We start from the raw sequence: 24,701 nt of genomic DNA, 5'->3' as shown, positions 1-24,701 counted from the left end.
ATGCCTCTAGAAACTCATAGATGGCCTCTTCTTCTGTATCTATGACCATTACATGAGATTGAGTCTTATTTTTAGGATTTTTCGGGGAAAGCTTCTCATGAACCAAAGTAGTTAATTGACCAAGTTGCACTTCAAGATTATTAATGGAGGCTTGTTGATTTTTTATTAAAGCTTGCTGTTCTACCATCATTGTGTGATAATTCTTCATCAAAGTTATTTGTTCATCAATAGCATAATATGTAGCCTCGTGTCTCTTTTCTGAAGCTTCCATAAACTTAACTAACATGGTCTCTAGATCGGGTTTCTTCTCAGCTGGTGGCTGCTCCTTTTGGTAGAAGCCTCGTCCTGTCTGCCTATACTTCTCTTCTTTTTGCTTCTTGTATTCTTCATATGGCAGCCACTCTTTCTTTGGTTTCCTCCAGACTTCATCATACTTGTCCCCACTCGAGTAGCGCACTTGAGCTTTTTTATTCCGGAACTCATCTAAATTGCAGTCCTTGGTCAAGTGTGGACCATTACACCGCTCGCGACCAACTCTTATAGCATGAATTGATTGGTCCATTTGGGTTAGCCTCCGGTCCATATTATTTAGCATAGCCATCATAGCTGCTATTTCTTCAGTTTGGGCCCCTCCACCGCCTTTGATTCCATCTTGCCTGGGGTTGTGGTACTCACGAGAGTGCTTCGTGAATTCTTCAATCAGCTCCTTGACCTCCCTTGGATTTTTCTTTGTCAAAGGTCCTTGAGAATCAAGGAGTTGCCTTGTTATAACGTTGACCCCATCATAGAAGATTGACATCTCTTGTTGGACATTAAGATCATGCGGAGGGCAATTTCTGAGCAAGCCTTTGTAACGCTCCCATGCTTCGTATAATGACTCCCCTGGCTGTTGTTCAAAGTTGGATATTGCCTTCTTAAGTTTAGCTATCTTGGATGGTGGGAAAAACTGGTCAAGGAACTGCTCACGCATTTGAGCCCAAGTGGTGATCGTACCTGGTGGAAGTGATTTTAACCACTCTTTAGTAGCTCCCTTGAAAGTAATGGGAAGCATCCTAAGCAAGACGGTGTTTCTATTGACATTTGGGACATTGAAGTAATCCGCAATGTCATTGACTTCATCAAGATGCTTAAAAAGCTTCCTCATGATCCTTCCCATAAAATGGGATATCCTTCAGTGCAGTCAAGATGTGTCCCTTTAGCTCGAATGTAGCAGTGGCAAGTAATGCTGGTTGGACTAAACCGGGACCCATATCTTCTCGGATCCGCTTCTGGTAAGCTCCCATGGACATCTCCTCAATGTCTGCCATTTCGTTCTCTTGCTCGTCTTTGGGCTCACTCGCGAATATTTCAAATTCTGGATCTGACTCGTATTCTGATTCGTGTGGGTTAGAAATTGGACCAAATTCTTCAACCTTGCTTTTATCCTTTGGGGTTGAACTTGTCTCTCCTGTCTTTTTCCCCGACTTCTTTGAAAAGGCTGATTTAAGTTCTTGCAATGGCGTCTTCTTTGGCGTGTGATCTTCCTTCACGTTCTTATTCTTGTTTTTGTGAAGGGTCGACTCCGGATTTTCAAGTGGTGGCACCAAAGGTGTGTTTGAGCCTCTGGTCATGAACTCCTGCAGACAATCTATAAAGACAACGTAAAAACGAACTAAAACAGAAAAACAAACTAAAAACTAAAGAAAGCTTAAAATCACAGTTCTCACGTCGTGAGTCTTATAAACTCACGTCGTGAGTTCTGTAATCAGAAAAAAATCAAACCTTCCTAGAATTTATTGAAAATCTCTACTAAATGAATAAACTGATACTACTATATTCACGTTGCGAGAAGTGCTCTCACGTCGTGAAAACTGGACAAACAGAAAAAAAAAACAAAAACTTATGCTAAAAAATTTTGTTGGGAAATTAACTTTTTGCAGGTTTTATCCCGCAAAAAGGATCGATTAATCTAAAGCAAATAAACAAATAATAAACTAAGCCGTTTGTAACGCCCGTAGATCTGGGCTAGTCAATTTAGAGATAATAGGGGTCGAAAACGACTTTTCGGCAAAAGATTATTTATAATAAATAGTCTTAACCAAGTTGTAGAATATGTCTCAAGGTTTCCTTACATATAAAGAACGCCGAAATCCGAGTTATAACGAAGAAGTTATGGTGCGTTGAAGTTTTACGGCAAAACAGGCACGACACCGGGAAGCGTAAATAGTAAATTTACGATGGAGCGAATTTTAGCCTTAGAAATCTAAACCAAAGTTGTAGTATACGTTAAACCCAGAACATCCATAAAAGAACGCCCAAATCTGACTTCGTATGAGGAAGTTATGATTTTTCTAAGATTCGGCTTACCAGTGCACGGCCCGAAACTCGAATTTTAATTCGAGTGGTTTTTGGCTTACGCGACCTAAATGAGAGTTGAAGATCTCATTAATAGGAACTCAACGGTAAAAATATAGACAAAAACGGAGTCCGTATGAAGGAGTTACGAATTCTTCGCGGTCATTTAACAGTCTAAACGCCTCCTACTGTTAAATTTGAGATCGGTCGAGAATTAGCCGACGAAGTCTAAATGAAAGTTGTAGATCTTGATTTTACCTACATGTTGAAAAAAGAACGTCGAAAATGGAGCTCATATGCGAGAGTTATGATTTTTCTAAGTTTGAAGGCTTATACGCGATAGGGGTGACGTGGCACCACCAGAATTGGACACGTGGCACCACCAGAAGGCTGCCACATGTCCCAACTCGGCGAGTAGATCCTCTTACTCGGCGAGTTCATCATGAATTCAACCTCCTCTCTCTAAGCTCCCTAACCCCCCCTAAAAGCCTAGGTAAACCCCCTAGCACCCGAAGGAAGCCCCGAGGCTCCCGGAGTCCCGAGAAAAGAGCCTTTCGGCTCGGGAACGCTCCTCCAACGAAGCCCGGTTTTTGCGAAAGAGCTACGCCTACGCTATTTTTAATATAGCTTCTAATTAATTATAGTAACATTATTAGGACCTTAAAATCATTATTTGAGCTATTATTATGAGTTATATTGAGTGTTATTTAACGCTTATATAATAGTAATAATAACTAGACTATTAATTAGTCGCGGTTAACGTTAGACTAAACTCTAGTGGTAATGATACTAGGTTTCGTCAAGGGATAATTGTTTTAACAGTAACGAAGTGTTGTCCGAGTACCGAGTCATCACCTTATCAGGTGAGTGCATAGTTACTTTCAGCTTACACATAGATATGAAGTATTCTATGTAAATTACGTGTTGTGTGTGCATATTATCTGAATACTTTCTATCTATGCTGGATGAACAATTTTATACATGTTTTAAATGATTTAAATTGTATATGTATTTTATATCTACGATAATGTTGGGAAAAAACATGGGTAGATGTAATAGATGGAATATGAGTTGGATGATGAGTTGAGAGGTGTTATAGACCACGAGGTGAGGGTGAGAGGTGGACGATGTGAGAAGCCTTTCCCAAATGATGGCCCCGTCATTCAGCAGAGTATGGATGACAACCACAGACTATTCTAGACAGTCCAGTGGAACACTAGCGGACTCGCAACCTATAGGTGTTGTGAACGATGTGTTCACCCGGTGTACTCTAAACCCTAGCGTCCATGCAGACTTGGTGCCTAAACCTTGGTGATCATGCAGACTTGATGTCTAAACCTTGGTGATCGTGCAGACTTGATGCCTAAATCTTGGTGATCATGTAGACTTGATGCCTAAACCATGACGATTATGCAGAATTAGTGCCCGTTGTGTAAACCGTGGCAACGATGGACTTCGTGCCGATTCCTTAGGATGATCCTTAGGAATGAGTGAACGAGAAATAGCTGATTCTTAGGGTAGATCCTTAAGAATAAATAAGATAATGGGGATGGGTAATTGGGTTGATTGCTTGATTGTTTAAACATAATAATTATATTGTTGTGGGTTGAAAACCCTATGTACTCACCAGGTTTCCCAACCTGACCCACTCAGTTTATTTATATCACTGGTGTCGATATGAAGTCACATTACACTGAGAGATTAAGGAGATATAAATCACTAGTGATAATGAATGTAAGTTCTTTTTATGCTTATGTTTATGTATTGACAATGACATCCCAAATGTTTTAAAATGAATAAAAATACTTTTATTCGGAAATGCTTTGATAACGTATTTATCATGTTTTACTGGGAACAAATTCCGCAACCTTTTTATTAAAAGAGATACTCTGATTTTTATAAAGCATAAACAAAACTCCGTCTTTTCTGGCCGTGAAAATGGGGATGTTACACCGTTCCCCGACAACGGCGCCAAACACTTGATGTGCACGGAAGTACCCACTAATTTTAATATTTATAACCTAACGAACTTAGACTAACTATACACTTATAGGCAGTGTACCTAGTCAGATTATAGTATAGCTTAGGTAAGTCGGGTGTCGATCACAGGGAATGGTGTTATCAATGACTTTATTTACTACTAAATTAATCTAATTATTAACAAGCTAAAAGGGTTTTTTTTATCTAATTTTGCAAGTGTAGATAAACTTAATTCTTTAACAAAAACTCAATCAATAAACAAAATACTTCTGTGAGTTCGAATCCACTTTCACTCAATGGTTATACATTAGCTATAACTATTACTGTTGGTGACCAATTAAGAATGTATTAGCAATTTAGTTCTAAATCTACTAATTATTAATCAATTCATGTAAATCTATTTATGCTCATAAAATAGTTAACACATAATCAATTATTAGATAAGATTGGAGCCATGAAAGATTAATTAATCAAAACACAATTACAGTCATAATATGAGTTCTCGAACACAGCTTAACTTAATTATTCAATTACTAATCTAAGATTGGTTTGATCTTAGCTCCAATAACTAGTGTTCACTATATTATTAGGTATTCAAGTTCATGCAGAATTGTGTTCACTAACTACACAGAACAAGAATTCAAAGCAATCAAATAACTAAATTAAGCATGCTAGGTAAAATCAATCAACACAAGCATATCACCAACAAGTAAAGTTAAGTCTAATGCATTGAAACCATGAGTTCCAACTTCATCTAGCTAACAGAAGCAGGTAGATTTAGCTAGACATATTAACAGCTAAACAAACGAATTCTATAAGCAAAAACATATTTAAATGTACCAATCTATAAGACAAATTATAAACTTTTTCTTCCTTGGTGTTAAAACCAACTTCCAGAGCTTCTTTTCCTCTGAATTTCGTCTCCAGGAATCCTCCTAGCCAGCAAAAGTTGTTCCAAATCATAATGGAGAAGGATATAATATATATATATATATATATATATATATATATATATATATATATATATATATATATATATATATATATATATATTTCTGGAAAATCACCGTTCACGTCGTGAACTCGGAGTAATTGTGATCGTCAAGGATTCCTTCACCCGAATGCTTATCTACTGATTCTTTCCACTCACGTCGTGAACCATCAACTGTTCACGTCCTGAGTACGTCTTTTTTTGGGTGTTTCTCTTTTCTTTTAAGCCTTCAACCTCCAAAGTTCCATCCTTTAATGCTTTTAGTCCCTTTCTTCAAAATGTCTTTTTTTTGCTGCAAAATATAATTTAACCTTGTAAGTATCATTATTCTATGCAAATGACCAAAATATATATAAAAATATACTTAAATATTGCCTAAAAATATGTATAAATATGGCAATATCAATTTTTAGGTTAGTTAGTGTGTGTGTGTGTTTATTTTTTTTTGGATTAAAGCGTTGTAATTGTAATTAGCAAAAAGAATAATGAAAAGAATCATAACCACCACTGTGAGGTGGTGGCCGTCGCTGTGTGCCGCCATTGACCACCATTACCCGAGGTGGTAGTGGGTGATGCCCGACTAGCAAAACCCTAATGGGCCTGATGGAGCCCTAGTTGATCTAATGACTTAGCCTTGGGCCTATTGGGTTGTGATTGGGTTGAAAACCCTAATTAGGGTTTAAAAAAACCCTAATTTAGAATTATGTGCTTGGACTTATTGGGACCCACATTTGGGCCATTGGAATGGAATTGTGAATTACACTCAATCACACCATATGATTTATCTAGTAGAGTGATAGACTTAATGAATTAAGTCCTTAATGGTCGTCATTTTATGTGAAACCCTAATTTTACTTGAGCTTCGAATTGGGCCATCCAAGAACAAACAAATGGACTATAATTATTTAATGGGCTTAGGGTAAGGCCCGTGTAAGGGATTTGGACCCAATTTGGAAAATTGGGCCATAGTGTGGGCCTTGATGATTATGAGATATTGGGCCATCAGAATATCAAGTGTTGGACCAAGAATAAATGGTTGGGCCATAAGGCAATACCATGTAGAGGTTTGGGCCCAATTTGGAAAATTGGGCCATAATGGGGCCTTGATTAATTATTAGACTTTTGGGCCTTTCGATTGGGCCTTAGGCTTGAATCAAACTAAGTTAGGGGTAAAATAGTCTTTTACCCCAAGCATGGACCTTATAGATATATGTTGGAACCCAATTATTAATTGGGTATTGTTTTGATATTGACAGTTCGAGAAGTTGTCATGCAATAGTACGGGTTTTCGTCTGCGGGACTTCAGCAGTGTGAGGTGATTCCTTTTCCAGTAGGAACGGGTCTAAGGCCACAATGTCAGCCTGTTTATATGCTAGTAGTTCCGGACTACTGTCCGATGTTGGGGTGGTCCCGAGAAGAGTATATGTATGCTTGATGTCTTTGTGATTCATGCATGTTATGTATTATTTGTTCCGGGCCTAGGCCAGATGCCAGGGTAAGCCGATGTCGGGTTCGTCCCGATGCAGTGGGTTAGGCCCAAGTTATGTTTATGTTATGTGTTTATGTTATGAATTGATGATATGTTTATATGTGTACCGGATTACGGTCCGATGCTGGGTAAGCCGATGTCGGGTTCGTCCTGATGTAGCTGGGCGGAGTCCCAAGGTTATGTTTATGTTTTGCATTTATGTTATGTATTGTTGATATGTTTATATGTGTACCGGATTATGGTCTGGTGTCGGGCGGGGCCCGATGCAGTGGGCTAGACCCAAGTTATGTGATTATGTGTATGGTATGTGGTAGTTTGGGGAGACTCACTAAGCTTCGTGTTTACAGTTTTCAGTTGTGGTTTCAGACACTTCAGTCTTCAAAAGAGGAGCTCGTTAAGATTGTAGTGCACACACCATTTGTTTAGTCTGTGATGTTTATACTCTGATATATTTTGACATGTAACTTTGATACATGACTTATGATTTTTATATGATGAGGATATTTATGATTTTATTAATGGTTTAAAACGAAAATTTTGGATTGTATTGTTTGGATGTTTCACTTTGATAAGCACGAATGCTCATATATAGCTACTTATCCATGAAATGAAAAATCACTCGTAGGCATTTAATCATACACCTACAAGGCATAACCCATACATAATCTACCCACCTTACCATTTACTTATTTAAACCATATACAAGCAACGAATGTAAATGAATTTAAACTGTATAACTTAAAGCGGATGAGAAAATTGATTGTTGTGGAATCTAACAAACAGTCAAGGAATTGGATCAACCATGGACAATCAAATGGAACGACAACCCAATAATCAAACTTAAATGAAGCTATCGAAGAATCACAAAAGTTAAAAACCAATTCAAATCCCACATCCAAATTTGATAGGAATGCGGAGAAGGGAAATTGAAACCGAACAATGAACATGTGAAAGCGCAAAAAAAGAAAAAGAAAGCGGGTCCTTATTTTACCCACAAACGACGTCGTTTTTCTAGGTTCTACACCCAAAATTAGATACCTAATAGCATTATATTCCCTAATCCCTATATATACATATATATATATATATATATATATATATATATATATATACTATCTTCCTACCTAATTTAGATGGTTACATGTGTCATTCAATTAAATTTAAATTTGATTGGGATGTTAAATTTGTTTACTTGTCATCATCTTAAATATGCAGAAATAAAAGTAGAAAACAAAAGGTAAAAGGATATTTAATTTCTCATATATATATATATATATATATATATATATATATATATATATATATATATATATATCCTCAAAAGTTAAGGAATAGTAATGTTTCTTTGTTTTATATATTTGCCACTAAACTTTTCCATTCTTACATTTTTTGTCATTTATTACACAAGTTTGTTTTTCTTCAGAATTTAACTGCAATATTTTCCATAGTTTGACAAGTTTAGTTATTTAATTCTCAAAAGCTTAAGAAGTAGTAACGTTCATTTGTTTTAGACATTTGTCACTAAACTTTTTGATTCTTACACTTTTGGTCCCTTATTACAAAATTTAACCATAATATTTTCAAAGTTTGGCAAGTTTAGTTCCCGCCGCCTTCTATTGTAAAAAAAAACCCGACCTTGGACGAAGCTCGAGTTTTTTTACTACTACTACTACTACTAATAATAATAACTAGATTTGTTCAACCCGCGTTGCGGGGGTTGGGAGTTGTTACTGTTGTGTGCAACTATAGTCATTTGCTGATGATGTTTGTGGATGAATATGAATTCCAAAGATCGAATTAACTTTATTTATGAATCTTTTCTTATTCAATTTCTTGTGTGGTTTTCACAAAGTGTTCCTCAAACATGATCCTGAAAATTAAAACAAAAATGCTTATCTCAGAAATCCAGTTACAGAATATGAAGCTTAAATAACTTAATATGACTAATAGAATATCAAGGTTTATGTGAGCTATCCTAAAAGTGCAGAAGCAGAATAAATAACATCAGGTGCAGAACGCAAGTAGGTGAGCTACCCTTAAAACTCACATCCGCCTTCTACAATCACTTTCGTTCCTTGTGCAATTCTTCGGCCCTCTGGTCCAATTTTCGCTGCATCTCCTCTCATATAAAATCATAAATGTCATGCCACAAAAAATGGTCGTGATGGTTTGCAATTTTGAGTAGATACCCATATATAGCACTCTACTTCCATTTTCTATATTTGACAAAATGGAAAATGAAATTATGATGTTATATTCGACAAAAAACTAAAAGTACATTGATATTGGTAAAATATGAAATAAAAGTAGGTTGTTATTCTTATCCAAATCATTGACATGTTATGAAGAAAAAACGTCAATGTACTGGCTGTAGGCATCGATCTTATCAGTTGTTTATGTTTGCAAATTAGTAAATGAAACAGGGAAATATGAAATTTTGTAATGGAATAATAAACGCACCCTATAGCACTGAATTTTATAAATTAAAAAGAAAGGATCTCATTTGTAGTTTACCTGCAACCGCGTATGCTTCTTTACTTCTTGTCTCCTGTTTGGTAGTAAAATTATCAATGTAAATAAGAAAAATATGAAATAAAAATAAAATGAAGGAAAACATGGACATATTTACCAGTATGATAACCAAATAAGATCCGTCCAATTCTAACAAAAGGCAATCAACGTTATAATACATTACCCGTATTGCACAACATCAAAACTTACACCAACGATTCCCCGATAAGTTGCATCCTAGAAAAGAAAAATTATGTTAACGTATGGTTTCATGGTAAATAAGATGTGGTGTTAACATGGAATTAGATACTATTCACAAAAATTGGTACATTTACTTTTTGTGCAGAAATTCTAAAATCATGCCTAATTGAGTATCCCCTTTTAGCCGACCCACCACAATCTGGAATGCGTCCATAGCAGTAACTTTCGGTTTCGCCACTCATGTACTTGTGCCCATCTTCATCTGATCACATTAAAACAATCTAATGTAAATCTCTCATAATCAAATGAGTTTAATCAAACAGAATTCTCTTAAACAATTCATCGAACACAGGGCATGGAAAATTGACCAAAAAATAAACTTTGATGAAACTGCAATACTTGTGCAAATAGGTTTTCGAAAGCTCAAAACTATGTGTTCAGAACCTCAAAACCGTGTGTACATACATTAAAAATCAAGGCAAAGATTATATAACACATGAAGATTATAAAAGAAAAACATGAAATCACCTGGAATTGCCACTGCATGACGGTTGGTAAGCCTTGATTTTGGGATTGTTGTTGGTCAACTTTGATGGAGCGGTTACAATAAACCCAAATAAATTTGGCAAAATCATCATATAAACAATAACAGAAGCAGATATGGAAAGCTTAAATCGATTAAATCAAATTTACAATATGTCATTATTTTTTTTTAAATATTATGAGAGCAATAACTTGACCATCGTCTTCTTTATTTAGCTTATTTACGTCAGAGGGGTTGTGATGTGATAGGAAATGAGTATTGTTGGGCCCAAATACCATTTAAGCAAGAAGTTTATAGGTTTTGTCTAGAAGACCCAGTAAAGGGCAAAATAGGAAATTCACCTAGGTGGGCTAGGATTATAATAAATAGAGAGAAAGGTCATAATAGAGAGATGTCTAGAAAATTGATAGTGTAATACTTTGTATTGGCTCTTAAGCTTTCGGCTTAGAGAGAGGGAGATTCCCTGGGCAATCTTGTAGATTGTGTTATCGTTTAATCAATTAGTTCTATTTCATCGTCTTCTTCCTTTTAATCTTTCTCTTTTTGATCCTATTTCAACAAACCCTAATTTATGTTCTTCATCATGATGCATCATGTAAAGCTTCAATAAATCAACTTCCCTATTGACATCTAAGTAAGAACGTTATATATCCATCTCCGACATCAAATTAAGCAACAATGTTTAAAATTGAACACAAATAATGAAATAAAAGGAGCAAGTGTGAGGATAAAAAATAGTTACAAAACACTATGAGATCATCAGCTCCCTAGTCCTGTCACAATTAAGTCATTAATATTAAATTATTAATCAACAAATTATATATAGATATATATAAAAAAAGTGTTATCCATGTAAGAATCCTCCCCAATGTATCCAACTCAACAATTGCTTCATCAAAAGGCTGAAATAACATTATAATTATTTCAAGTTAATTTTTATATTTTATAACTTTAGAAGTTTATAATTATACTTGTTTGGCAAGACTGTATGCACGAACTGGAGAGTTTTTGCTTTTGAAAGTAAACCATATGGTACTTTAGTTTCAAAGCATGATGTCAGGTGTTATAATGGGATAAAAAGATTCAAACAAAACATTTTTACCCTTTTGGTCATTGTAACTATTTAAGTATAATTTTTAGTTTTTGGTCATTTTTCTTGCAGGTAAAACGTAGGTAAAATAATAATTTTTGGTCACTTAAAACATGACATAATAGATAAAAAAAGAAAGCTTTTTTTACCTTGTATGTTAATTTTGGACATCACCATTTTGGTCATTTTGTAACAGCAACCAATAATCATAAGGGTTCCAACTTCCAACAACATACGTCCTTAAAAAATAGATAAGAAAAAGATATGAGAGGATTATAATGGAAAATCGGTAGTTGCTGGAAACAAAAAGAAACAAAGAAGAATAACGATTCATAGAAAATAAAATCTAATTTGTTATCATTGGATTCCACTTTGGAGCTCTTCAAGAGCTGGAAGTAAGAAAGAAAAAAGAGAAGGTATCCGCTCTGATTATAGGACATGGTAACATTTTTGTCAGTTTTCTTCTCCCCCAGTACATATATGAATATTGAATGAAAAGTTAATGTGTAATTATATTAGCGACCCTTCAACATCTCAAACCATCTCATAATGATAGTGTTCACCAAACTCTTAAAGGCATCATGCATAAAAGGAGTATGCAAGAAAGCCACCACTTATGAAATTACATTTTTATTCAAATATATATACAATTTATCTGTAGTTAAAAACTTGGATCTGTCATTTGTGTAGGTGGGACAAAACCTAATATTTTGACTTTTGGTACCGACCAATTTCACGATTTGGATCCCGGTGAAAAGATAAATGTTTTTTTGAGTTCACCTTAGGAATAGTGAGAATAACGTTTTTTTTTACTTCAGGGGCTATCAAAGCCAAATATATGTCCTATCTTCGTTCTGATTGAAATGGATTTATAAGTCAAAATGAAAAAATAAATGAGTTTACCCTTTACAATAAGAAATTATTAAATTCATAATGTTGATATATTGTTATACATGAAAGGAGATCCTCTTCCTATTGTATACAACTTCTCCAAACACCATGTTGGTGCAAATGCATCATCCTTACCTTTTGCGTATTCCTTATTTCTATAAAAACAAAATAAATGTTAAAAGGGCATTCCGGAACTGCAGATACCTTCACCAAAATTTTTTAATCATCTAATCCATTAAGTATGACTTAATGCAAAAAAAGAACAATTTAATACGGAAGGTCATTAAAGGGAACCTTTTCCAAGTAAATTAACACAAACTTACCCTTATATGCTGTCATTTTCGTAAATATTTCTAAACATGATATACCCAGAGAACACTTGATCCATATATAAAGTTTGTTTCTTTTGTAGACTTAATAAACTGGCTGAATGACAAAATAATGACCATTTTACCCTTACAATCTGAAAAACAATTCACAACATTTTACACACACTGTAAAGTTGATTTTTATGGATTGGGTAGCTGCTTGCTTACACTTACAACTCGAAAGACTGAATACCTTTAGGTTCAAGGGTGTAATTAGATTAGAGTACGTGAGAGACCTAGAGCAATTGGTTAAAGAATCTCTCTATCTCAAACAATGGTGGTAATTTCAAGATCACTTTTAAGATTCACTCAATTCTTTTAACAAAACAAAACCCATAATCATATATTGAGAAAAACCCAAAAGTCATAATTAAAAACCTACTAAAATTGAAATTAAATCAATAAAATGATTTACTTGACTCTCAATCTTCGCTTCCAAGTTCTAATCCAACAAACTAAGATAATGACTTTTCAGCAAGGAGAATAAGAAATTAGGTAAAAATACATAAAATAGATTGTGTACCTCAAATTCTTACAAAATACCAAACTGGAAGCATAACCTTATGCATCGCATAATTTCAAATTGTGATTCCATTAACTCATTAAGCATACCTGAAGAAAATAAATGAGATTAGGGAAGTTTCAAAATTGGAGGGCATGCTGACGGAAGAGATGTTTTCTGATGTTTATTTAGAAGGAGATTCCGGTACCGGTATTTTAACCGGCAAGTCAGCCAACCCAAAATTGCAAGCCAAGCAACCCCCTAAAAACCCTTGAATCCCTACGTCCGAAGCAATAGTAAGACAGGGAGGAAACAATTGAAACAAAAGGGAGAACTTTGACAACACAACATGTACTCATGTACTAATGCAGTAACCCTAAATCAAGAACACGAGCCTGAATTTCAACCGGGCGATGTTCAGGAAAAAGGGGTGAAACATCGGGATGGCTGCAAACACCGGTTGCAATATCCGACTGGAATGCCTTTCGAGTTGCCCTGCCAAAAAACAACCCTCAGTTTCACCCGATACTCGATAACGTAAAATCTTTTCAAAAATAAAACTCATCATCGCCTCAATATCAGTAAGGAACCATCAAAGTCGGAACCCATCAAATGAAGAAAATGGTGGGTTAAAGAGCAAACGATGAATAGCAGAAGGACTGTAAAAATTAAGGAGTGGCTGGTGGTGCTTGATAAAGACGGTGGAGATGGCGGTGTTGGACCGTGTCGAACATGGAAGACAGACGGAACCATCCAGAAAGCAAGAGAAAGAAAGAGATATTATTGGAACGAAACCCAGAAAGAAAGAAAGAAAGAAAGAGATAAGGCGGTGGGAGAAAACTGAGAAGCATCGGGAGACAGTGATACAGTGACACAAATGCAACGATGATAAACGCGTGTCTAAAGAATGTTCATAAGTCCGTAAAATGCCCAGGAAGTCGAAATTGGAACAAAACCCATAAAAAAAGGCCACTTCAGCCAACATCTTAGGAACTTTACTGTTCCTAAGATTCATTTCCTTAATATATATATATATATATATATATATATATATAACAATAATAATAAAAGATAAAAAAATAAATAATAATTAAAAAATAAAAAAAAAAGTTATTAACTAAAAAAACACCTAAAAAGAAAAAAAAAAAAAAAAAAAAAAGAAGAAGGAGGTTACATATAAAGTGAATTCAGTCCGCTTAATTCAACTGCCGAACTGGTCATACTGGAAGAACAATGCGACAACGACAGAGATGAGGTCGGCTTTCTCGATCAAAATATAGGAAAACTTCAAACATGCCATTGATTCGGCCGGCAACATAACCTCATTGTTAATACTTTCATCAATCTTGCTCTGTCGTCTTCCATTTGTCTCACTCTCTGTTGCCTCCCTGTCTGCATCTCCATTTGTCTTAATCATGCCACCGTTTCTTATATCTGATAGCCAATGGCCTTCACTCACTCGTTTCTTCAAAATTTTCGCCAATATTACATTTTTTCTTGTTACCCTTTTCTCAATTTTGCAGTTTCCTCTCCGATCATCGGAAGTGCTCTGCTGGAAACCATTTTATGTTCATGTGGTACGTGCGTTTCCAGTATATACCGAGAAGATAAAAGTTAAGGGTACGAATATTCAATTTTTTTACGAGTTATAAAGTGCACATCATGTGTTTGAGAAATTGCATAAACGACTAAAATGGTTTTAAAGTTTATAGGGCCCCATTTGTTTCGATTAGTTTTAGTAGTTTTACACCTAATTTTGATACAAGCACATCTGTAAGAGATCACGAGTATTTTAATACAAATTATACAACCTTTCACTGGATATTTTGTGGCAACATGGTCACGAAAATGGATTGTATAACCTGTTATCTAGGAGCCCTTTGAATATTTTGTAGTTCCTCAAGCTTTTATACCATATTATGTTTGTCTATCATATACACAAGTCTTGCCTGTGTTGAATTGCATACATGAATTGAGATGTATATTAGTGGATTTTGTCATTTGATTTAATGACACGGGTCTTCTTGGTTAACACAGGATTTCATACCAAAAAGCTTCAACCTTTTTAAATGGCAATGTCACTGGAGGATCTTCTTACAGAGGAGGGTTTCAAAAGCAGTAGCTCAAAGAGAATGACTAGAGCTTCCTCAGGACCCGTAACATCAATCCCAACCCACCCGCTTCGTGGTCCTTCAACTCGTTTGAGAAAGACAGAGAGGGCATATTCAGATACCCGTAGATATGATATGCGTGTTGAATCTCCCCTAACTGATAAACTCAAGAGTAGGAGATCAGTAGATGTTCTGAAAAGGGAAAAACTAGATAGAGGTTCAAGGAATGAAACTAGGGAAAGACATATTAGAAGAGGTTCTCAAGACACACGTGATGTTCCTCGATACAGTATCGATTCATCACAACCATTTTCTCTTGATGAGATAGTTGAGGTCAAAGAAGGCAAGCAGAAAGTCAATGACAGAAGACCAGATAAAGGAAAGTACAAAGATATTTATCTAAATGGAGTGTTTAGCCCTCCAATGAGCAAGAAAGAAGAGAAGTATGATAACATGGACATCTCAGGGAAGGATGTTCAGGTTGATAATGGCTATGTTAATCATCAGAAAGATGCGAATCAACCTGGTTCATCATCTACCAGATCAAACAGAAGCACACAAAACAAGGACACTAAGGTTCGAAGACCAGTTGATATTGAATCTGTACCCGAAGTAGCTCTTGATGACATTGCAATCAAAGCAATGATATCTATTTTGAGTGGTTACATTAAAAGTTTTCTCAAAGATCAAGATTTCAGGACATCAATGTACCACAACTGCTTTGCTGCCATTAATTTCTCTAAGTTAGAAGAAGAAATAGTGGCTGAAAGCAAAGTTATATCGAATCTTGATCAAGCCATAGAAACAGTCGAAAAAGCTGCAGATAATCGCGCCACTACAAAAGAGCTCAAAAAAGCTTCTTTACAGCTTAGTGTGATCACAGGTCTAAATGCAAATGATCTAAAGGATGGAATTACCTCCGGAATTCCTAATTCCATTCTTTCAGCTTGTGGCCACTTGTACTTAAGTGTGGTATATCAGTTACAAAAGAAAGAACGGATAGCAGCTAAGCATCTTTTGCAGATTTTCTGTGATTCACCATCTGCAGCTCGATCCGTTTTGGTACCTGAGTTATGGGAAACTGTATTTCACCCTCATTTATCCCATCTAGAAGAGTGGTATAACCAAGAAGTTGAATCTTTATCTGATGACCCACAGAATACAAGGAAGCTAAAGCAACTTAAGAAAGTGTATAATGAGATTTTGGATACGGGTACTTACCAATTTGCATTGTACTATAAAGATTGGCTCACAGATGCTGTTGAAGCTCCCTCAATTCCTTCCATCCATGTTCCATCTGTTTCTGTTCAGGGGATTCAGCATGAGGACAGCCCACCATTTTCATCACAGTCTATGGTCAGCAAAAAGTTATATGATTCTGTATTTGGGCAGATGAATAAGCCAGTAACTGCTGAAGTGGAAGACTATCAATATTCACAAAGATCAGATGATGACATATGTAGCTTTGATGAGTCTGTAGTGGAAGAGAAAAGGACAGTGACATACCCTCTGGAAGAAGATATATACAGAGATTTAGATGTTAAAGGGGATGTGGTACCTTATCATGTAAGTGTAGTCCTAAATTTGGATTCATCATGTCATTAGTCGTTTCACATTAATATTCTCCATTGTAGCAGGATGTAATAATAGCAAAAGAAGAAGGTTTGGAGAGCACTAAAATGTTAGAATCACTTCCAGTTGCAAAAGTCAATGAACTTACTCTCAAGAGGCTAGCAACATATGTCTTTGCACTGCAACAATCCGAGAAATCTGTTGATTTAGATGATGCAAAATATCCTGATTTTTTGGTAATTATATTGAAACAAACATTGATCCTAAGTGCAAAACTTTATGGTTTATACAATAGTACAATACCCTTTGTTTTTATCCACCCTAAAAGTATATTTCTCTCTCTTTTTTTTATGCAGCCAATGAAAACAAGGCCATATGGTGATGGAGGAGGGTGCTTTTACTTGAATACCCCTGAGGATTATGTATGCCCTTTAACCGGACTTCTTTTTGAAGATCCTGTGACTATAGAGACTGGTCAAACCTATGAGCGTGAAGCTATTGTACAATGGTTTGATAAAGGCAACACAACATGTCCTGTAACCGGGAAAACTCTTGAATGCCATTTTGTTCCATTCACAAACTCTATCTTGAAGCGAATGATTGATGGCTGGAAATCAAAGCACTCCAGGGAGATATTAGCTTCTGCTTCTCAGCCCACAGGAAGCCATGGGGAACAGAAATATAAAGCTGAAGCAACTGTTTTCATATTAGAGCAGCTTCTTACTGATTTTGGCACAGAGGAAAATACAGCAAATGCCAAACAGTTACTTGCTCTTGGGGGTTTACAGTTTCTCATTCAAAGATTTGAGTATGGAAATTTGGATGAGAAGACTCGTGTAGCTGCATTGCTGTCCCACTGTATTAAAGTAGACCCTAGTTGCAGAAATCATGTGGCTAGACACATTGAGAAGCAGTGTCTGCTTGAGTTGCTTCACTGTAAGGGAGTAAAATCAAGAGCAAATGCTGTGTTTCTGCTGTTTGATCTCATTTGTCTCAACAGGTATTTCAGTTTCAACTTTCAAACCTCTATGTTCTTCTTCTTTCTGTTAAATTAATAACATTTGTCCATGTGTGCGACTCAAGGAGAAAAGACGTCCAGTTTTTCTTAAATGGGTTGCACAAGGAAGGTATAGTGAGCTCGATGCACATTTTGTTACTCTTTCTTCAGAGTTGTTCACCAGAGCAAAAACCCTTGGTTGCTGTGCTCCTTTTACACATGGACCTAATGGTATGTTTTGTTTGTTGTTTAACCTGTTTGCTTCTTTTGAGAGGATACTAAAACTAGTTAAACATATGTGCAAACTGACAGGTGGATCAACAACAGAAGTACAGTATATATAGAGAAGAAGCTGTTGATACCATTTCATCTGCTATGGATGCCAGCCTTTCTAATGAAAAGGTGCAAGAAGCTTGTTGCAAGGCACTCCTTATCTTGGGAGGGCGTATCTCTTTCTCTGGGAAGGTTATGACAGAGGATTGGATCTTAAAGAAAGCTGGTTTCTTTGATAGACCTGATTCAGACAATAAAATCACAATAAAAGATAACGTATTGATGGTAATTTGATTTCTCTTTCTGCAAGGATTACAGTATTAGTTTTGGGACGAGTGTGAATTTGGTTATGAATGTAGGATACTGAGGATGAAGAGGCTGTTGAAGATTGGTTAATGAAACTGTCGGAATCTCTAATTGGTGATGGAAAGAAGTTGTTTTTGGAATCACTTTCTCAGGGTTTGAGTTGTGGACACAGGGAGATGATGAAGGTGGGGTTGACAACGGTGGTGTGGTTAAGTTGTTCACTTGATTCTGAAGCTAAATTGTCTGCCTTTTCGGTTCTTATCTCAAAACTGAAAGAAACCCTTGAAAATAGTGAATGGGTAGAGCACAAGGTTCTTGCTGCAGCGTCTCTGCTAAATTTTAGCAAAATCCCAGGTTAGTATTTTCTTCCCAAAGAGAGTAATCCCCAAGATCTTAAATTTTAGCCTAGGTTAATAAAAAATCATAGACTAGGCTGAGATACATAGGGCCGGACAGTAAATATAATGCAAATACACAATATTATGTACACTAGCGGCTAGGCCTAGCTAACAAGAAGAAAATGTGATACCATTGGAAATGATATGAAGGAACTGTTTTTTTTTTTTTTTTTTTTTTTTTTTTCCAATTTGTAATGAATAGAAAGACTGACCAGGACTGATAAATGAGTTGCAGATTGCATGGAGCTATTGATGGCAATTGGTGATGAGATTGCAGCTCCTCTCAGAAACCTTTCAGAAGCAAGCTTAACTGCAAAACAATTGTATGCCTTGATCTCTCACTCTCAGTCAGGAATATAGATCTGGTTTATGCAGTTGACCTTTCTAATTTTCTGCTTGAGATCATACCTCTATCTACAGGCTACAGCCATCCATATTTTTTTTGCTGATTTTAATCTGTAAATGTGTATATAGCTAAGCTACTACGCTCTCTCCATTTTTTTTTACTGGATTCATCTTGTTTCTACTCTACCATTACTCTTTTATGTGTACATTAGTTAAGTTGCGTGCGCCCTTTGTTTTGTTCCTAGTAAAATAATAAATTAAGTAGCCACAGAATTTTGAGATTTGTTCTAGTTATATAGGTTTTAAATCAAATTAACTAATAACCACACGCAATTAATATGAGCAACAAACATTAGGAAAATATAATTTTACTAGAAGCCAATTTTAATATGATGACTTCATTGATAAATCTTTTCGTATAAATTCGTAACTTTTAAGCCAGTACAAGGTACCATTAACATCAAGAACATATCATTATCGCTATGTGACAAAATGGCACCATCTAAATACTATCAGTACAATTACGGAATGTAATTGCATCCCACAAGAATTCATGGATAATACGGATTTGGTTGAGAGACCTTTTCAATGACGGACCAAAAGTTCTTTGGTAGTTGTTTCACACTTGTCTTAAAAGAAGGAACTACTCCATGTTCATTAAACTAACAAAATACCAAACACTCGAACACTACATTTAAACCACAACCACACAAACAAAAACACAACCTAACCTTAATTCCTTAATCCTTAATCTTTAATCTTTAATCTTTAATTACTTAATTCACATCTTATTCTTATACCAAAACACTCCTCCCTCTCCCTCCGCTTCCACAAACAAACACTCCTTAGCCTCCCTCCACATGGCAACATAAAACGGCGTCTCATCCAACTGATAATACTCCCCAAGCACCGGCATCACAGCTTTCGTCGCCTCCATCGCATTATAATGAGGCATCGTTGAAAACAAATGGTGCACCACATGTGTATCTGTAATATTATGGAACACCTTATTCAACACGCCGTAATCCCTATCCACCGTCGCCAACGCCCCCCTCAGCCAATCCCATTCCGACCCGTCATAATGCGGCAACGACGGGTGTGTATGTTGAAGGTAAGTAATCAATACCAGGAATCCATTCACAATCAGCAACGGAATCCCGTAGACAAAAATCACCCAACTCACGCCTTTTACAAGAGCAACACGGTAGAGGAACAAAGACATGGTGATGATTCCGACGTCGGAGAGCCAGATCTGGAGGCGTTCGCGGTCGTTGTATATAGGGCTGTTGGGGGAGTAGTGGCAGGCGAAACGGTCGTAGGGTCTGCCGGAGACGTTGAATGCTAGGTATAACGGCCAGCCTAGAGTGAGGGTGGCGAACAGGCTCATGATTCGGCCCAGTGGGTTGTTTAGGTATTTTGAGTACCATGGGATTTTGGATCTGGGCTTTGGGACGAACACTTCGTCGCGTTCGAGTGACCCGGTGTTGGAGTGGTGGCGCCGGTGGCTGTATTTCCATGAGAAGTAAGGTACGAGGAGGGCGGAGTGGAGGAGAAAGCCTACGGTGTCGTCAACCCATTGGTAATCGCTAAATGCGTGGTGACCGCATTCGTGGGCTAAGACCCAAACGCCGGTGAGAACACAGCCTTGAACAACCCAGTAAGCTAACCATGCGAGGGAGGAGAGAGGCGTTGGGAGGCGGTGGAAGTAGGTGGTGGCGATGTGGTAGAGGAGTAAGCTGATCACAAGGTCGTAAATGACGTAGGAGAAGGAACGGGTGAGGGAACGGTTGAAACAGTGGGGAGGGATGGCTTTTTTGATATCACTGATTGTGAAAGGAGGTTTTGCACAAGGGACTCGCTTCAACGGATTCTTCTTTTCTTCGGGTTTTGTTTCAGAAACAGACATACATCCTCCTGCTCCCATTTTACCTCTTCACCAGATACTAACCTGCAAGATGTTTAATATGAAGCATCAATTATGGAAATTACTTATCGAAACATGAAGGCAATATACAGGTGTTTATATATCTTTGAGCAATTGCCATTTGTCGATGATATCAATGATTATGTAAGCTTAAGAACCTCGACAACAAAATATGATATAACGAATTGAAAGCTTAGGACTTTAATTCACAGATCTATTCGTCGATTGAAAGAAACAATTCATCGTTTTACTGGAAAATATCCTATTGAAACTGCATCGAAGCAGATATAACAGTAGGTATTTAATAACATCACTGCCGAAGAACTATTTCAACAGTTGTCATCCGTCTGTGACTATATTAAGGAAAGCAGAGAAAATCTAAAAAGTTCTCCCAAAGCATTAATCGCAAAAATTATGAGCAAGGTAAGAACACAAACATACGATAGATTCCATCCTCAATGCTTAATAGAATTAAGAACTCAAATCCAAGCAACAGCCAAAATTATGGATTTTCATTCATCAATAAGTGAAAAAAACAAAATTACATGCAACATAGATAAATGCTCAAATTTAGAGGAAAAACCGAATCAAATGAACCGAATTGAAAGCGCAGAAGACTGTAATCCACAGATCTATACATCGTTCTATAATGCAGCTATATCTAAAATCAAAATGAAACCGCGATAATCATTGATTTTTTTCGAGGACAATAATCGAAACATAATCCATACACACATGCATTGATTAGATCGAAAGGAGAAAGATATAGATTATAGACCTGAATCGATCGGGTTAAACAGCCCTAGGCTTTTCACTTGAAACTAGCGTTTACTCTCTCAATCTCCTCCCTGCGTGCGATGGACTGTTTCTTCAATTCCCTTCACAGAATGCATAGGTGATAGGTGGTTTAAATAAAAGAAATGTTTCAGAAGACACCCTTGAGGTTTTATCAGCTTGACGAAAGAGCCTTGATAAATGAACATTGGTCCAACAAACACGTATATTGTTTAAAAACGGCAAATTTCACATTTGCTTGGATTTCGGAAAAACTAGGAGTGATTTTTTTTTTCATTAATGTGATTTCAGATTTAGAAAATTTCTAGTCAATTCAAATTGCTGGTAGGCGAATAGATGACAGAAAAAACCGATCATATCATAATATGACTTTCATTTTAAAAGGTTTGTTAAGTACTTCTAGTTCTTGTGGATTGGACTTTAACTCGATATCATCATCGTTTGCTATGATTATAACAAACATGAAACTCAAACTTTGTTATTGTGATAATTGGCTTAGTGTGAATGTTTTAAATAATGCTTGATTTAATAATGATACGAGAAGTTATATTTCATTGGAGATTGCATCATAGATGCACTTGTTTAAGACTATCATATCATATTTCGTTATAATGCAAAGATTTGCTAAGATTTATGTCTGTCTCGGAAAATTTGTCAAAGCATCGATATAACAATGAAGTTTTCACTAAGTTCTATGCTTTTAAGAGTAAAAAAAGATCCAATTTCACAAAAAAATTTCTGAAAGATGCAGAAAATCTCATCTTAAATAGCTAATAAAAGGACATGCAGTTAACTTTGTCTTTTGCAACCATCAATCTTTCATATACACAAGGTCTAATGATTTATGTTTATATTAAATTAGCTGCCAAATTAATGTGTTTCTTATATTTATTGTGTGCTAGAATATACCAATAAGAATTTAATAAAATTTAATGATTATTTAATTAAATAAAGATAGATATTAAATAATTTCCATAATTGATTGTATATTAAATGATATTCATAATTATAATTCTTTTTATAGAAACTAATTAAATTCGTCATTAATATCAACAATAACATTCTAGGTTTTTATGTATGAGTTCGTTATTTGTTTCAGGACTCACTCACTTAAATAAAATTGCATGGAATATAAAGAACGATACACTCTCATTACTCTAGATACGAATTCATTCTGAAAGAATATTATTGTTGACATTAATGACGAATTTAATTAATTTCCATAAAAAGAAATTATAAGTATGGATATCATTTAATATACATATAAACTCTTACAAAATTCTTATTGATGCATTCTAATACACAGTAGATGTGAGAAACATTTGAATATATATATATATATATATATATATATATATATATATATATATATATATATATATATATATATATATATATATATATATATATATATAGTTAGGTTCATTACTGTTGATGTTATATGAACAAAAGAAGATGAGTTTCTTTTTTATCATCATATATTATTACAGTTTGTAATGGAAAATCAATTGGCAAACCATGCATGTTCGATCTACTTGGCACCAAGGTAATTTCATATTTTCATTATTTCATAATTTTGCAAATGGATGACTCAATTGGCAGACCATATTTTCATAATTTTTTTGTGTAACCTAATTACATAATCTATTTACCTTTTGTCTATACGAACTTAGATTACCCTTTTTATTAACAATCAACATCTTGTTCTCCTTTATGCAAACATTTGAATATGAAAAAATGCTCATACATCTAACATGAACAAATCCAACCAATGGTGAAAATATGATTTCTATGTCTCCTGAAGGCGAAAAGCTACAAGCAAGACTTATTAATGTAGATAAAATAGCAAGGGAAGCAGCTGCAATAGCTACACCATGTACTTTATTGCAACCGTCTATATTTTCCCATGAATCCCATCTTTCATTAAATACCCACAATATATACAAGGTACAAAAATAATAAGAAAACGGCTAAACACATGGGCTAGACTATAAACAATAATACAAATACACATACAAATAATACACTAATATCCCCTGCAGTTTGAACGGGAGAAGAATCACGAGCGTTCAAGCTAGACCAAAAATCAAGGAAAAGAGGTGACGGCAAGATCTTTGTAAAAATATATGCATATTGAGAAGAAGACGGAACATGAAGAACACAAACATGACTAATGGCAATTTTGTCTCGAACAAAATGTAGATCAATATCGATATGTTTGATGCGTTGATGATGAACCGGATTGGATGACATGTAAACAACGCTAACATTATCAGAGTAAATGATGGTAGCCTACAGGCATATAATGAAGCTCCAAATGTAAGTTGCAAATCCAACATGTTTCAGCAACTGCATTAACAACCCCCTTATATTTGGCTTCAACACTAGACTGAGATGTCGTGTTTAGACGTTTGGAGGACTAGGAAAGGAGATTGTAACCTAAAAAGACACAATAGCCAGATGTAGAGCGATGATTCAGTGGACACCCACCCCAGTCATGTAACGCATGGTTTCTGGTACACATTTATTTATAAAATTATTCATTTTTGTAGAGCTACTCAACGAGTTGGAAGCCCCTGAATCGTTGAGTAGATTCGAGTCTTTGACGTGGGTTTTCAACTATCTACTCAACGAGTCGAGAGCCCACGACTCGGCGAGTAGGTCTGCCAGAATGAAACCCTAATTTCGGGGTTTTGCACCCTATTTAAGCATCTTAATCCCCACCGTTTAGCCTCATTTCCAACCTTCAAGTCCTAAACCCTAATCCATGAAACCCTAGAGCATTTTGTGAGTGTGTGAGCCATTCTTGAGTGATTTTATGTGTGTTCTTGAAGCTAGAAGAAGAAGAAGAGGGAGCTAGAAGGTTCAAGGAGAAGATTGTAGATCTAGGGATTCCCTTCCGTCCTCATCACTTTCTGGTAATCAAGTCTCTAACTTGATCATTCATTCATTAGATCTACGTACTTCCATTTTTATGAGGGTTTTGGTTCAACAACCTTGGTCTTTGGACGTCCCAAGTGACTTACATTTTAGATTTGGGATCTAGAAGGGGTTCCATGGCATAAAGGTGCAAACTTTA

The 24,701-nt window shown here is 35.9% G+C and overlaps 2 protein-coding genes, 2 long non-coding RNA genes and 1 other non-coding gene across 6 annotated transcripts; 2 read left to right on the top strand and 3 right to left on the bottom strand.

The window, feature by feature from the left end:
- The first annotated feature begins 815 nt into the window (after positions 1-815).
- On the top strand, positions 816-922 carry LOC145091096 (small nucleolar RNA R71). The gene has a single exon (XR_013701984.1). It is a non-coding gene; the product is annotated as a small nucleolar RNA R71 (small nucleolar RNA).
- Positions 923-11,992: 11,070 nt separating this feature from the next.
- On the bottom strand, positions 11,993-13,926 carry LOC145087990 (uncharacterized). The gene is made up of 2 exons (XR_013700922.1): positions 12,923-13,926; positions 11,993-12,186 (listed from the first exon to the last, which is right to left on the bottom strand). It is a non-coding gene; the product is annotated as an uncharacterized LOC145087990 (long non-coding RNA).
- A 640-nt stretch (positions 13,927-14,566) lies between these two features.
- LOC145087988 (uncharacterized) lies at positions 14,567-16,365 on the bottom strand. Its single transcript, XR_013700921.1, has 2 exons — positions 16,234-16,365; positions 14,567-16,156 (listed from the first exon to the last, which is right to left on the bottom strand). It is a non-coding gene; the product is annotated as an uncharacterized LOC145087988 (long non-coding RNA).
- LOC145087986 (putative E3 ubiquitin-protein ligase LIN) lies at positions 14,971-19,125 on the top strand. 2 transcript variants are annotated; one of them, XM_079026160.1, is made up of 7 exons: positions 14,971-16,578; positions 16,650-16,820; positions 16,941-17,584; positions 17,668-17,812; positions 17,894-18,139; positions 18,214-18,514; positions 18,794-19,125. In XM_079026160.1, the coding sequence occupies exons 1-7, from the start codon at positions 14,971-14,973 to the stop codon at positions 18,916-18,918; spliced, it is 3,240 nt and encodes a 1,079-aa protein (XP_078882286.1). In that variant the 3' UTR covers positions 18,919-19,125. The 2 variants fall into 2 exon arrangements, with proteins under 2 accessions (XP_078882286.1, XP_078882285.1); XM_079026159.1 differs by having other exon boundaries at positions 16,647-16,820.
- Positions 19,126-19,457: 332 nt separating this feature from the next.
- On the bottom strand, positions 19,458-21,706 carry LOC145087987 (acyl-lipid (9+3)-(E)-desaturase-like). The gene is made up of 2 exons (XM_079026161.1): positions 21,606-21,706; positions 19,458-20,851 (listed from the first exon to the last, which is right to left on the bottom strand). The coding sequence occupies exon 2, from the start codon at positions 20,825-20,827 to the stop codon at positions 19,685-19,687; it is 1,143 nt and encodes a 380-aa protein (XP_078882287.1). The 5' UTR covers positions 20,828-20,851; positions 21,606-21,706; the 3' UTR covers positions 19,458-19,684.
- Between the last annotated feature and the right edge of the window lie 2,995 nt (positions 21,707-24,701).

This window comes from Lactuca serriola, chromosome 2, assembly GCF_051521515.1.
Source record: "Lactuca serriola cultivar US96UC23 chromosome 2, Lser_US96UC23_V15, whole genome shotgun sequence".
NCBI classification, from domain to species: Eukaryota; Viridiplantae; Streptophyta; class Magnoliopsida; order Asterales; family Asteraceae; genus Lactuca; species Lactuca serriola.
This window is presented reverse-complemented; position numbering and strand designations above follow the sequence as displayed.

Bases quoted from the DNA above. Each gene is read 5' to 3' on its own strand.
- LOC145087986 (XM_079026159.1), top strand. From the start codon at position 14,971: ATGGCAATGTCACTGGAGGATCTTCTTACAGAGGAGGGTTTCAAAAGC. The intron at 16,821-16,940 runs GTAATTATATTG...TTTTTTATGCAG, and splicing joins CAAAATATCCTGATTTTTTG to CCAATGAAAACAAGGCCATA. The intron at 17,813-17,893 runs GTATGTTTTGTT...GCAAACTGACAG, and splicing joins TTTTACACATGGACCTAATG to GTGGATCAACAACAGAAGTA.
- LOC145087987 (XM_079026161.1), bottom strand. From the start codon at position 20,827: ATGGGAGCAGGAGGATGTATGTCTGTTTCTGAAACAAAACCCGAAGAA.